Below are 12,499 nucleotides of genomic sequence, written 5' to 3' on the forward strand. Positions count from 1 at the left end.
ATAGAATAAGAGGGAAGTTTAACTGTAATTCTAGCTTCATAGTATATTTGGCTATGTGTAAAATATGTCCTGCATTTTATGTAGGCAAAACGGAGTGGAGGCTCCGCGATAGGATGTATGAACACCAATATGCTATTAATAAACAGAAGCTGGAAAACGCCTTAGCTAAACATGCCTGTACTAATATAGGGCACACCTTTAAATTTGTCGTTATAGATGAAATACAAACCGACATTAGAGGTGGTCCTAGACAATTAAAACTGGAAGAATTAGAGTTAGTGTGGCAAGTTAGACTTAATGCTTGCCACACGCCTGGTTTGAATGACACTTGTTCGATTTCTAGTATTCTGAGACTTAGAAGCCTCAGAAAGTAAAAAACAACAAATAGAAAATAAAACAAAAGTATGGATATAGAAGTTTACATCTTTATGATTTTTCTACACATATGGTTGTTAGTTGGTTATAACAGTTATATTTATAAAAATTATATGTTTATTTATTTTTTGACTTCTATAGTCATTGTTATGTTATATTACGTTAACTTATGTATTAATCTATGTATATGTAGCGGGTATCTAACAGGTTGGGGATAGGACTACAACGTATACTGTTTTGAAAGTTCTTGACTGTTTTCTTTTTATTATTCTACTGTGTCTTTAAATATTGTGGCTTGATAGAACAGCTGAACATATAAATGGCAGTCTTTTTATTTTGAATGTAGTTTCTGATGAAGTCTTGTTTTTATGGCAGACGAAAAGCGCTTAAAATAAGTGTTTTTACTTTAGCCCTTGCTTTCTTGGGCAAAGTTTCGTTTATTGTCTCAAGTAGAATTACTGAACTGTTTTAACAGCTGGAAGATTTTGTTTACTGGACTTGGCTTGTGTTTTACTTAAATGTTTGTTCGCTGTCTTTCGTATTCATGGGGATAGTGAATGCCATGTAGCCCAGGAGCCTGAGGTACTGCCTTGCTTTCAATTCTGTGGTTTGGAGGACCAGAAGTAGCTGTTCTGTCAAGCTTTCCATCTTCTGTGGGGGGAGATAGGCTTTCATGATGTCTGTATGAATCCTGCACCCCAAGAAGACAATGTCTTGAGTAGGTTCCAGTTGGGATTTTGGAAAGTAGATCTGAAATCCCAGGGACTGTAGGACAGTAATGGCAACTTGTAAGTGTTGCATGAGGGCCTGTTTGCAGTTTGCTTGAATGAGCAGGTCATCCAGGAAAGGGAATTATCTGGATTCCTTTTGTCCTGCAGAAGGCAATAACTGGAGCCAGACATTTGGTGAAGACTCTGGGTGTAGTGGAAAGCCCAAAGGGCAAGTCAGAGAACTGAAAATGAGGGAAGCCTACACAGAACCTCAAGTATTTCCTGAAACTGGGCCTTATAGGGATTTGAAGGTAGGCATCCTTGATGTCCAAGGTGGCCATGAACCCTAGGGGGAGTAGGAACGGGAAGAGAGTTGGTAAAGTCAGCATCCTGAAGGTTGGTATCTGAAGGAAGAGGTTGAGAACTGAGAAACCCAGAATTGGCCTCCAGGGACCATCTTTTCTTGGAACCAGGAAAAACCTAGAGTAGAAACCTCTGCCTTTTGCAGACAGTGGAACTGTCTAAATGGTGCCTTGAGCCATACGGTTGTTTAGCACAGGCTGCAATAGGGGGAGCTGCTCTTTTGGGGACTGTGGGATACCCTTTCTCTTTGAAGGCATGAGCCAGGTCATAAAATACCCATTTTCTGTTATAGAAAGGACCCATTTGTCTGAAGTGACAAGTCTCCACACTTGGAGACCATGAGAGAGACGCACAGAGAAAGGGATAGAGGAAGAAGGTGGGGTTCTAAGGTTGGCAGGTAGTCACACCCTACTTCCCAGTCTTGAAAGAGCAGCCTCTGGCTAGCAGATGGGGGGGGGGTTCTGGTAGGAGTGGGTTGCTTCCTGGAGGTTTTCCTAGGCCTAGTGGTGGCAGCAGGCCATGAGTATTTTCTGATAAATTCTGTTTTTGCTGGGTAATTCCTCTGAAATTTTGGAATAGGAGAAACCAGCAGATTACTTGGTTTGTGTTTACAGTAACATTTTTATGTGAACTAAGAAACCAGCAGATGTTTTAAATCCTGCATCTCTTTCCCCTTTTGTTGTAATGACTTGAATAAGTCTGCCACTTTTGTTCCAAACAGAGCTGTATTGTCCAAGGGAGCATCAACCAGCTTGGCTCTAAAGTCATCTGGTAGAGATTGGAGGTGTAGCCAGAAGGACCTTCTCAAGGCAGATGCTGATGCTGCTGACCTGGCTGAGGCCTCAGCAGCATCATAACTGCACTTTATAGTGTGTCTGGTAACCTGAGAAGTGAGAGCAACTACAGAAGACAGTGAAGCTTTGGCAGCAAAATCAGGGGATTCAGACAATTCCTTTGAGATCTTCTCCAAAAGGGATAAGGCATATTTTGCCATGTGCGTCTAATTAGTAGCTCTGAATGCCAGAGTAAAGAAGTATATATTTTCTTACCCAAACATTCCATAGTTTTGCTGTCCTTGTCAGCAGGGAGGAGGGTGGTGGAAGGCAATAGTTTTGAAGCCTTATCAGTGTAAATGGAAATTGTGGCAAGGTCTGCAGCAGGACACTTAATTAGAAATTTAGCAGTCTTAGGGACTTTATAAAACCTGTCAGGTCTGCATGGGGTAGGGGCTGCGAGTAGCGGTTCAAGCATGCTGTTGAGAAGGCATCCAGAAAAGCAGGCAGAATGGGCGGAACAGCAGCAGGAGTTGGGGAATCCATTTGAATTAAGTCATAATACCTTTTTTGTACCTCTGTCATTTCAGATGATTCCCACTTGAAATTTTCCTTCATTTTAGTAAGTTTCACCAACATGTAAATCCTCTGCTGGGGAGTCAGGGTCAACAGATTCTTCCTCTGGGGAGCCATATTCCAAGGGAGAAGGCAGCTGGGAGGTATATGAAAGGGATTCTTCAGAAGAAGAATCAGATAATTCCTCCTCTTCCCTCTGAGTGGGATCTGATGTCTGAGGCCTAGGGCTCAGTATAGGAAGGAGGGATTGTGTATGTCCCTGGAGTGGTAGGCCGTAAAGCCATAAAGGCATTAAACAGGCTCTGGCTAAAGGCCTGCCAGTCCAGGGTACTTTCAGGAGCAGGAGATGTATGCTTTCTTTTTCCTTCCTTTTAAGAGATGGCCTAGTGGGCGTCTGAATGGAGGAAGGCCTAGTAATGGGTGACTGTAACGTAACGGGGGTTCCGACGGTCCTACCGAAATCACCGGTCCCCCCATCGTCGGAAACAGATGTCAGAAAAACCTCTGCAGATGTGCCCTCCGTGCAAGATTGTGTGGCTTCTGTGTAGGTACCTGCAGTATCTGGAGTCCGAGTCTTCAACCAAAATGTCGGCCACAGGCTGAAAGTTGGATGAAGGAGGCGCAGTGACAACAGTAGGCCTGATGGCCTTGGGCTTCTTTTTTAGTGGTTCAGCAAGCAAGTCGGCAGAACCCTCCATACCAAATGCTAACTGTTTGAGATGTTGGTTTTCTAGGTAAAGGTTGAGCACGTGGAGATAGCTGCATAGAGTTTGGGCACAGAATGCGTAGTTCTAGTAATCATGAGACCTACCTAAACAAACAAAACAGACAATGAACGTGGGCATGCTTGTGAGGTATCTGATGGCCGCACTTACACTTGCCACTTTTGGATGACATGAACAAGCATTAGAAACCAAATAAATGATTGAAAAGGTTTCCCAATGGGGCAGTTATACCTTTTTTCTCTAGAATCCGATGGCCAGGAAGGCAGGAACATCTGACATTTGACTGGTGGCTGAGAAGTTCTGAGGTTTGGTGCATGCAGACATCATTTTTATGGCCTACGCTCTGCTAGCTATGTCAGATGTTCCACGCACCATACAGTGACTGAAATCTTTTGTATATTGGCCGGACATTTGGGTAGCAAGAGGAGTAAACCCATATGTACTGAATACTGCAACATGTGAATAGAAGGACATCAGCTGTTTCTTTTTTGTATATAGGTCTATACTTCTTTAAAAGCAGAAAGCAGAACTGATATTGGCAAGGGGTATACTAATTACTACCCAGGAATATGGACACCATTTACAAAGCCTTCTAACATGCAAACACTTCAGACAGACCTAAATAAAATATGCTGTTTCAATACCAATTACCCCCAGAAGAGAACATGATTGTGTATGAACAACACTATGTAACATTGGAAAAGACCTCTCGGTCTCAAGCTAAAACTGGTAGCCTCTTTTCTTGTTTTTAAACAGTTGCATTTATATCACTGCCCTACCCATCAAAATACCCTTCAAAAGCTAAACTAGGAACTTACTCTCTTCTACCTCACCCTGTCTATGCCTACAACAACCTAACCTATATTTTGCTATTATGGATAAGGCCTTTTCGTGAAATGGTCCAAAAATATGACAATCAATTCCATTTTTCTATTCAAAAGCAACACATTTGAGCACTTTTTTATCATAAATAAAGGCATTTTAATTTGATGAGGCAAATGTTTATACTATACATAGTTACTCATATTTGTATCTTTAGCTAACTATTTTAGTGTTAATTCTGACCAAGATGAGCAAAAATCTACTTTTTCTGATTTGTTACTGTTTTACATTATTGTGCCTACTGATTTCACATCTATACTGCCCTTTATGCAACTGGGGTTGTGGAGAATAAGGTCTACTGGTCCTGCTACTCTATCTGAAAAATACACTCAAAATAAAAATAAATATCCACACTAAGCAAAACTACAACCTCTTACTCAACCCAATGTCAATTAAGGGCAATAACAATACTATGGGCCCCCTTACAGGTCCTTAGTGGTAAACTCAAAACTCTTGAGAATCATACATTGCAACACTTTTTAGCACATTGTACTCTCTCAGGCCACTTCAATAACACACTTCCTCTTGCACCATTTCTTTAACAGAATACACTGTGTTACGCAATTTCCTAAATATGCTGTTGTCTCTTCAAATTGCAAATGCATTTTTTCCCTCTGGTGCAGCTAAGGTCAGTAAGGAAGACCGGTTAGTCAGCTCAGAAAAAAAAAAAAAACAACAAAAAATTGTTTTAGGATAGAGATAAACTCTGGGAACTTCTTAAACATTCTAAATTAACTCATTTACAAAGTCCAGACTATTATGAGTAACAATTAAAAAAAACTGTTTGCTTGGTGTGCTTGTGTTGTGTGTATGTGTTTTGGAACAGCAAATGTTTTCCCTAGGAAAAAATTTGCTGTTCTGTATGTTCGATGTTTTCAGCTTTCGCTGAATAGGGGTCGATATTAGAACATATATTTCAGAGGAAGATCAACAGTTCACATTAAGCTCTCCCTGAAAGTTCCACAAAGTTGTAAACTTGCTCTCTAGGAGAGACAAAAATAAAACTATATCATATTCTACACAGAAAGTTATTCTCTGACCCTCCCATGATAGCCAAAGTATTCCAAAACTACTTACAGAGCTCATGCCTCTCCAATCATTCCTCCTCCCCCCTGTTCAGCACCCATAGCTGAACCATCTCTACGCACAAGCCAACCACACTCACTTCTGCTTAAGTTTCTAACCTACAAAGTAACTAGCTAGTAACTTTCCGATTATGGAAGGTCAGGATCTAACAGACTACACATGTGTTTCATCAGTCATCCATTTCATCACTAAACCCCCCTAACCCATAATACATCAACCTTTCAACTTCCCCTTGACAGTTTCCAGACTTATGGAAGGTGAAAACCATGATTCCTCTGAACAAGTCAAGTAATAACCAATCTCACAACTCCTGTGTCCAAAACTCTGAAACACTTAGCTTCAAACCAGGTCACAGTACGCAAAAATGAGTCCGAGACACTGCGTCATGTTATCCAATGTTTACTTTAAGTTCAAAGAAATTCTGTTTACAGAAACACAGAATCTGGTTAGCTCACAAAGACATAAAAATAATGAAAAAGTCTCCATATGCATACATGCACAAAAAAGCAAAGAAATTTTACATTACAGACCTATGATGGAAAGCCGTGCATTATCATGGCAATATCTCAGAGAAATTAACAGTACAGAATATGTAAAAGCACAGCTCAGAAAACGACAAGCCTAAGAACAAGGTGGCAAAGGGAAAAAGCAACCAGGGAATGGTTCAGGGTGATGTTAAGGACCATTTTTATCAAGTAGGGTTATTGCTGAACAAATCAACTTTCTTTGTGAAACTGTACGATTAAAAACAGTATGGTTCAAAAATGCAAGGAATAAACCTAAAGCAAATCTGCATGAAAGCAAGGAAAACATGATACTGGAATAAACAGGAAAGCTACTTATCTGTCAGGACAATTAACAACACAAGCAAATCAGTCTTATCTGCTAATGGTTTCTAAATGTTCTATGTTATGGAGTACACAGACTGCAGGGAATCTGGTGTCAGCAAGTCAGAGAACACAGTAAGCTAGGATTCAGGTGTTGGCACATATGGGCACCCAGTGAGAAGAATTATAGTAACACAGCATGTTATAGCACTTATTGATCAAGAGTACATGGTAAAAGCATATGAGGGCACCTTGTAAGTAGGGCACAGAGTGCCTGTATGTTTAGGATTCTGGTAAGTAGGTAGGTATATATGTTATTACAACAGGAGGGCAACTAGTCAACAAGGGAACAGGACATCAACAGGTTCAGGCTCCTAGAGAGCAGAGGAATGGGTGGTCATTATATGATTACCTAGTGAGCAGTGTACACAGTGAAACTATGTGCACACTCCTAGTGTTGTTAGAATGTGAGGTCAACAAAGGAATAAGGTGTCAGCATGTTCAGACTTCTATTGAGAAGGGAAATAGGTTTAATATGTGACGGGACCTAGAAAGCAGGGGTACAAGGTGCCAGCATATCAGGACACAGTCCAGCAGGGGTACAGGGTGTCATTATGTTTGGTCTCCTAGAGAGCAGGCATACAGGGTTATCAACTGTATAAGGGCAATAGATAAGGAGTAAAATGTGTCAACATGTGTCGGTCTCTACTGAGCAGTGGTAAAGCAAGTCATCGTGTGAGGGCACCTAATGAATATGCCTACAGTGTGCAAGCATGTGGAGAAACCTATTGTGCAGGGTACAAAATGTCAACATATAAGGGCATCTGTCAGCAAAGGTATGATGAATTTGCATGTGAGGACAACTTGTGAGCAGGTGTACAGAACGTCAGCATGTGAAGTCACCTAGTAAGCAGGAATACAGGGTGTTGACAGAAGAATATCTAGTGAGCAGGGATGCAAGGTGTCACTACATGTGGGGGCACCTAATGTGCATGAACAGAGGGTATTGGCATATGAGGGCATCATTCAGCAAAAGTGCACAGTGTTAGTATGTGAAGACACCTAGTAAGCAAGAATGACAGCATGCAGTTACAGTGTGTAAGGGCACTCATCAAGACCGGATTTTCAGGTGTTAACATGCGAGTGCACTAAGTACGCAGGGGGACATGGAGTCCATGTATGATGCTAGCAAGTGACCAGAAGTATAAACATGTCATCATATCAGGGCATCAAGTGAGCAGGGGTGTAAGCAAGGTGTCAAGTATGTGAGGTCATCTGGTAAGCAGGAATACAGTATGTCAGCATATGATGAAGCACCTACTATACAAACATAAAGGATGCCTACATATAAAGTTATCTATTTAGACAGGGTACAGGGCAGGAGCACAGTGGCACTGCTTACACCCTGTGAAGCTTTAGCAGCAGACTTTTGGAAAGCAAAACTTAGGAAAAATGAAACCTCCTTGATGCTCAGCATTACCTACAAGGTCTTCCATGCTGTGTGGTCATGCTGGGAAGAACAGTTAAATTCCAAGGTCCAAGGGACTTAAAGGAACAGTGATATGGAACAATTCCAGAAATGTGAAAGGTCATACTTCTCTTGAAGTAATTTGTAATTAAGTGCAGCTTAATACAAAAAAAAAATCATGTGTCAGCAAAAAGTCATTTTTTTCTTTAATGTCTTCTACGACCCAAAGTTATTTTTTCTGCAAAGTATTTTTATAGAAATATTAGTTGGCATTTGCTTATATTTGATGTCAAACTTCAAGGACTGCAAACCAATGTCTGAATGGGATTAATAAACGTTTCAGGTAAATTCAAAGAATTTGGCTCCAGAATAAAAGCACAACCTGTACACTGTGTAGTACATGTATAGACATGTCCACCAGAGGGCATCTGCAAACTAGTTACATTACTGATTTAGAATCAAAGCTCATAACTGTGAGAAGACACACAGAAAAAACTGAAGTGCATGGATATTTATTCCAATGCAGTAATTATAGATGAGAAATGCACAGTCTGTAAAAATGAGGAACTTTGTATGAAACAGTATGAAAGGAAAACAGGATGCAGATAAAAACAGAAAGCCAATACTGCCAGCACAAATGCTGTAATGTTTCAAAGGAAAAAACAGTAAAACAATAAAGCAAACAAGAAATATTTTTAGTCTAAATGAAAAAAATGTTTAAAGTAACACCAATTAGTGTAATTTATTAATTGAAAAATGTTATGGTTCTGTAACTTGGTGGCATTTTTTTTCCACAGAAGCTACTTTTGCAACTTAAAATCCTGAAAGATAATGGTGCTGGAGACGTGTATCAAAGTAGTAAACTGAGGAAGTGTAATATGAAAGATGGAGAAAAAAACAGGCAGGGAGTCATGCGTATATTGTAAACTTCTATTCAGAAAGGAATATAAAAGAAGAATTTTTTTTCATGCTTTACCCAAGGTGGGGTCCACCATTCATTAGATCGAAGACTTGAGCTGGATTTAGAAGCTGTTTGAATCTGCGCAGGAACTTTACACCCTGATTATCACCGCTCTTAGAGTTCACAAAAACTAAAAGTGGACTTGTGCAGGAGGGTGGACATGTTGCTTTCCAGAAACCTAAAGGGGAAAAAAAGGCAAACAGTTTATCCACAACTTAAATTAAATATTTAAAACAGAATAATCTCTGCTCCCATGGCAGGTATAATATTCATTACACCAATGATGAACCTGTGTCACCTCACATCCGAATACCAGTTATTGCCATACAGTTGCTACTAGAAATACCCTACTAAATGGCTTTGCCATACTTTGATTACAGATCCCTCACTTGTGCTACAGAGCTTATGCCATCTGTTGCTGTTAATAAAAACGTTGGCATGCACTGCCTTTGGCATTCCTGGGTTAAGTACCCTTCTCTAGGGCTACAAACTCTGTATGTGTATGATGCAAGTAATACCTGTATGCCCTGCCTTTGGCATCAATGAGATAAACATTAAAATATTCATTCATGTACTACAGTTAGAAAGACTGTGGGTCTTGATTTCGGCATATCTATAATAAGCATCCCTCATTGCTACTGCTGACTTTATGCCACGTCAGCAGTTAGTAAGTCTGTGAATCTTGTTTTTAGCATATATAATTAGTATCCCTCATTGTTACTTCTGACTTTATGCCACGTCCTGCAGGCACAATTAAAATAAGCGTCACTCACTGCTGGTAGAGATTTCAGCCTACCTGATTCCGTTACTATTAACATGGGTCTAGCTCTAGCAATACCTCAGTCTTGACCATTCCTCATGGTTGCTACAATCCACCAACCATTCACAAAACTCCTGATGCACTGACACCTTAAAAGTACCATTTTAGGTGAGAAAGCTGTCTCTGTGATAAAGAAGAATGGAGTCCTGACTGCGCCCATGGTGGCCAATGTTCACTTACCAAGCCCGAGGTACTGACTGCTGGATGGACGTAAGTCAGTACCTGATGTCATCTCATTCATCCCATGGAGAGGGGAGGGAGAACACCCACTGTCGGAGCACTGATTAGTAGTGGCTACGTGATGCCATGTCATAAAGATCTACAGGCCTACAAAGCACAGCACTGCCCTATATATACGATGCAGCATGCAGGAACACATGCTGATCATCCAGCATTGCAGATCTTGCATTGGCAGTGAGTACATTGGTCACCATCTTGAGATGTCATGGCACCCAAAAACAACTACAAGGCTCTAATTCTCACCTCTACTGCTTTGTCAGGCAGGACTGAAAAACATAACAGCCAACCGGCAGGTATCAAAGACTAGAGGGTTATGCTGGCCGGAAGGGGAGGCAAAAATCAATATTCTGAGTAAGAAAGTTCTCCATGTTTAAAACAAAAATAGACAAAGCTCTGCTTATGTACATACATGTATGCTTCCTAAACGTTTCCTAAGTATGGCTGTCACTGTGAGCACAAGCCCTACCATTTTTGTTAAATACTTTTATTAAAAATGTTAACTTCAAAACAATAACATAACAGTAAAAATATGAATACATAACTAAAAGAACAAGAAAATAACTGCATAAAAAAGCAACAAAAACAGCCATTTACAAAGGTATCTACTTATAGAATAAAACTGTATAAAAGAAAAATCAAATAAGAGCTGCAATCACTTAATTATTAAAGTTTGTTTTTTCCAGCAGTTCTTTAAATTTCAGCCAAACATTATACGAAGAGGTAACTCTGGAAGTTCTTGTCTTGATCCTGATAACTTCAAATTGACATACTTCAGTTGCAACATTTATGAATTCTTTAAAACTTTACCATTTTTAAACATGGTTAGTACTCTCAAACCTACAATGTGCCACTCATAAGGGACAATTCCCCAGCAAAACTATATAACACACAAATTGTTTTGACCATAGTCAAACAGCTATATTGGTTATATCCTGCACAGGATATAACAGCCAGCCAGCTTTCCAAACCTTCAGGGCACCTTCCACTTGCCCAAACTGTCAGCTCGAGCTGAGCTGACTAAAAGACAGGTCTGGGGCCAAGCCCTTAAGAGCTTTCATGCCAACAGACAGAGAGAGCTAAGGAAAATTCTAGGAACAGCAATAAATAAATAAAGTCCACACCCTGGCATAAAATACACAACAGAAAACAAGGGGGTGGAGAGGCTATTGCAGCATTCATACATCTGCTGTTATATTAAGTTCATGTTCCTCATACTGATCACTGCTGCAGTAGCCTTAGCTATATGCGTAGATAACCCCAGCATATTACATTTGAGAGGTGAAAGAGCAAAGTCCTGGAGACCCTGGAAAATGGTCCTAGCAAAGCCTGACCTACATTTACCGAAGGAATTAAGCTTATAGTGCTTTGTAAAATTATCTACAGAGGACCAAGCTGCAACTTCTAGAATACTTCAAGAATGCAAGCATTTCCAAAAATATATAGATGAAGTCAAGTCCCTGGTAGAGTGGGCCTTGACCCTGCATGGAATTGTTTTCTTTTCAAGTGGAACAAATGGAAAAGGCCTGGGAAGGAGAAACTTGTTCTATCATTCCCTCAGACAGCATATGATGAATGACTGGTGGAAATAAAATGGTCTGGTCTGGTGGATAAGTAATTACTCCCAGGGAAAGAGGAATTTCCTCCTACTCTCTTCTGTAACCTTTATGAATGATCTTCAGAACCCATTTGTCTGAAACTGTTACCAAAGAGAAAAGTGGAGAGTCAAACTTTCTGGAAGGAAAATGGGGCTGTCATGATGGTTGTGGGGTAGGGGTTGGGGGACAAGGTCTCTATAGTCATTCTGACTTGTTGGATTGATCCCTGGTTTTGGGAGGTTCCAGATTTCTTTTTGAAACCCTCCCTTTCCATTTCTTCTTAAACATCTGTTCACCTGCATTTTGTTGAGACTGTTTTATTTTGTTATTTTGCCAAAACTGGAAGAGTTACAGAATATCCCTTTGAAATTTTGGAAAAGGAGGACTGAGAAATCTCAGAGATTCCCTGAATCAACTTACCCCTTTCATCACACTTTTTTATCATCTGTACAGTAGAAGGATCAAAAACTAAATATCTATCCAAAGGAGAATTTAAAATCTCATTTGTAACATCACCTGGGAGCATACCTCTCAATTGTACAGATTTTTACATCAAATATTTGGTCTGTTCCTTATAAAATCTGTGGTTTTCTGGCAGATCATGGAGGACTGAAGTCAGTAAATAATGAACACATAATGACATGCCAACACAAATCCTGATATTCTAACAGCTTTCTAAGTTTATAAGAGCAATATTTAAAATCTGTCCCTAATTTTTGGCCTTTGTTCCCCCATTATTTTAGGCTTTGTCCAGATTTCTTGCATTAAGAGACTGAGGGAGATGTCAGGGAGCTTCTGAAAACACAGCCATGCAAACCTTCTCAACAACGTACCAGAGGTCAGAGCCCTGGAAGTAGTATAAACCGAGTCATACACACCCTGTAAACAAAGAGTAGTGACTTTTACAACTGAAAAAACTAAATTAAAGTAGACCTTTCTTCAAAAGAAAATGTGAAAGTATGAGGAATGTTTTGTCTGCAGTCAGTCAGAGCAAACTTTAACTTATGAGCTTGCCAATTCAAAATTCAGAAAATGAAAGATGTAGAAGCATACACTTGTTCATACTTGTCAATCACCTTCCCATCTTTATCAGAAACA

General features: G+C 40.0%; 1 protein-coding gene across 1 annotated transcript in view; it reads right to left on the minus strand.

The window, feature by feature from the left end:
* Positions 1-12,499, minus strand: part of DGKD (diacylglycerol kinase delta) — a 1,200,459-nt gene that overhangs the window by 370,363 nt on the left and 817,597 nt on the right. Inside the window, exon 9 of the mRNA XM_044070581.1 lies at positions 8,762-8,924. Coding sequence (XP_043926516.1) covers positions 8,762-8,924 — 163 coding nt within the window. The remainder of the gene's footprint in view (positions 1-8,761; positions 8,925-12,499) is intronic.

The sequence above is a fragment of the Protopterus annectens genome, chromosome 4.part1, assembly GCF_019279795.1.
Source record: "Protopterus annectens isolate FY-2018-M chromosome 4.part1, PAN1.0, whole genome shotgun sequence".
NCBI lineage: Eukaryota > Metazoa > Chordata > Ceratodontiformes > Protopteridae > Protopterus > Protopterus annectens.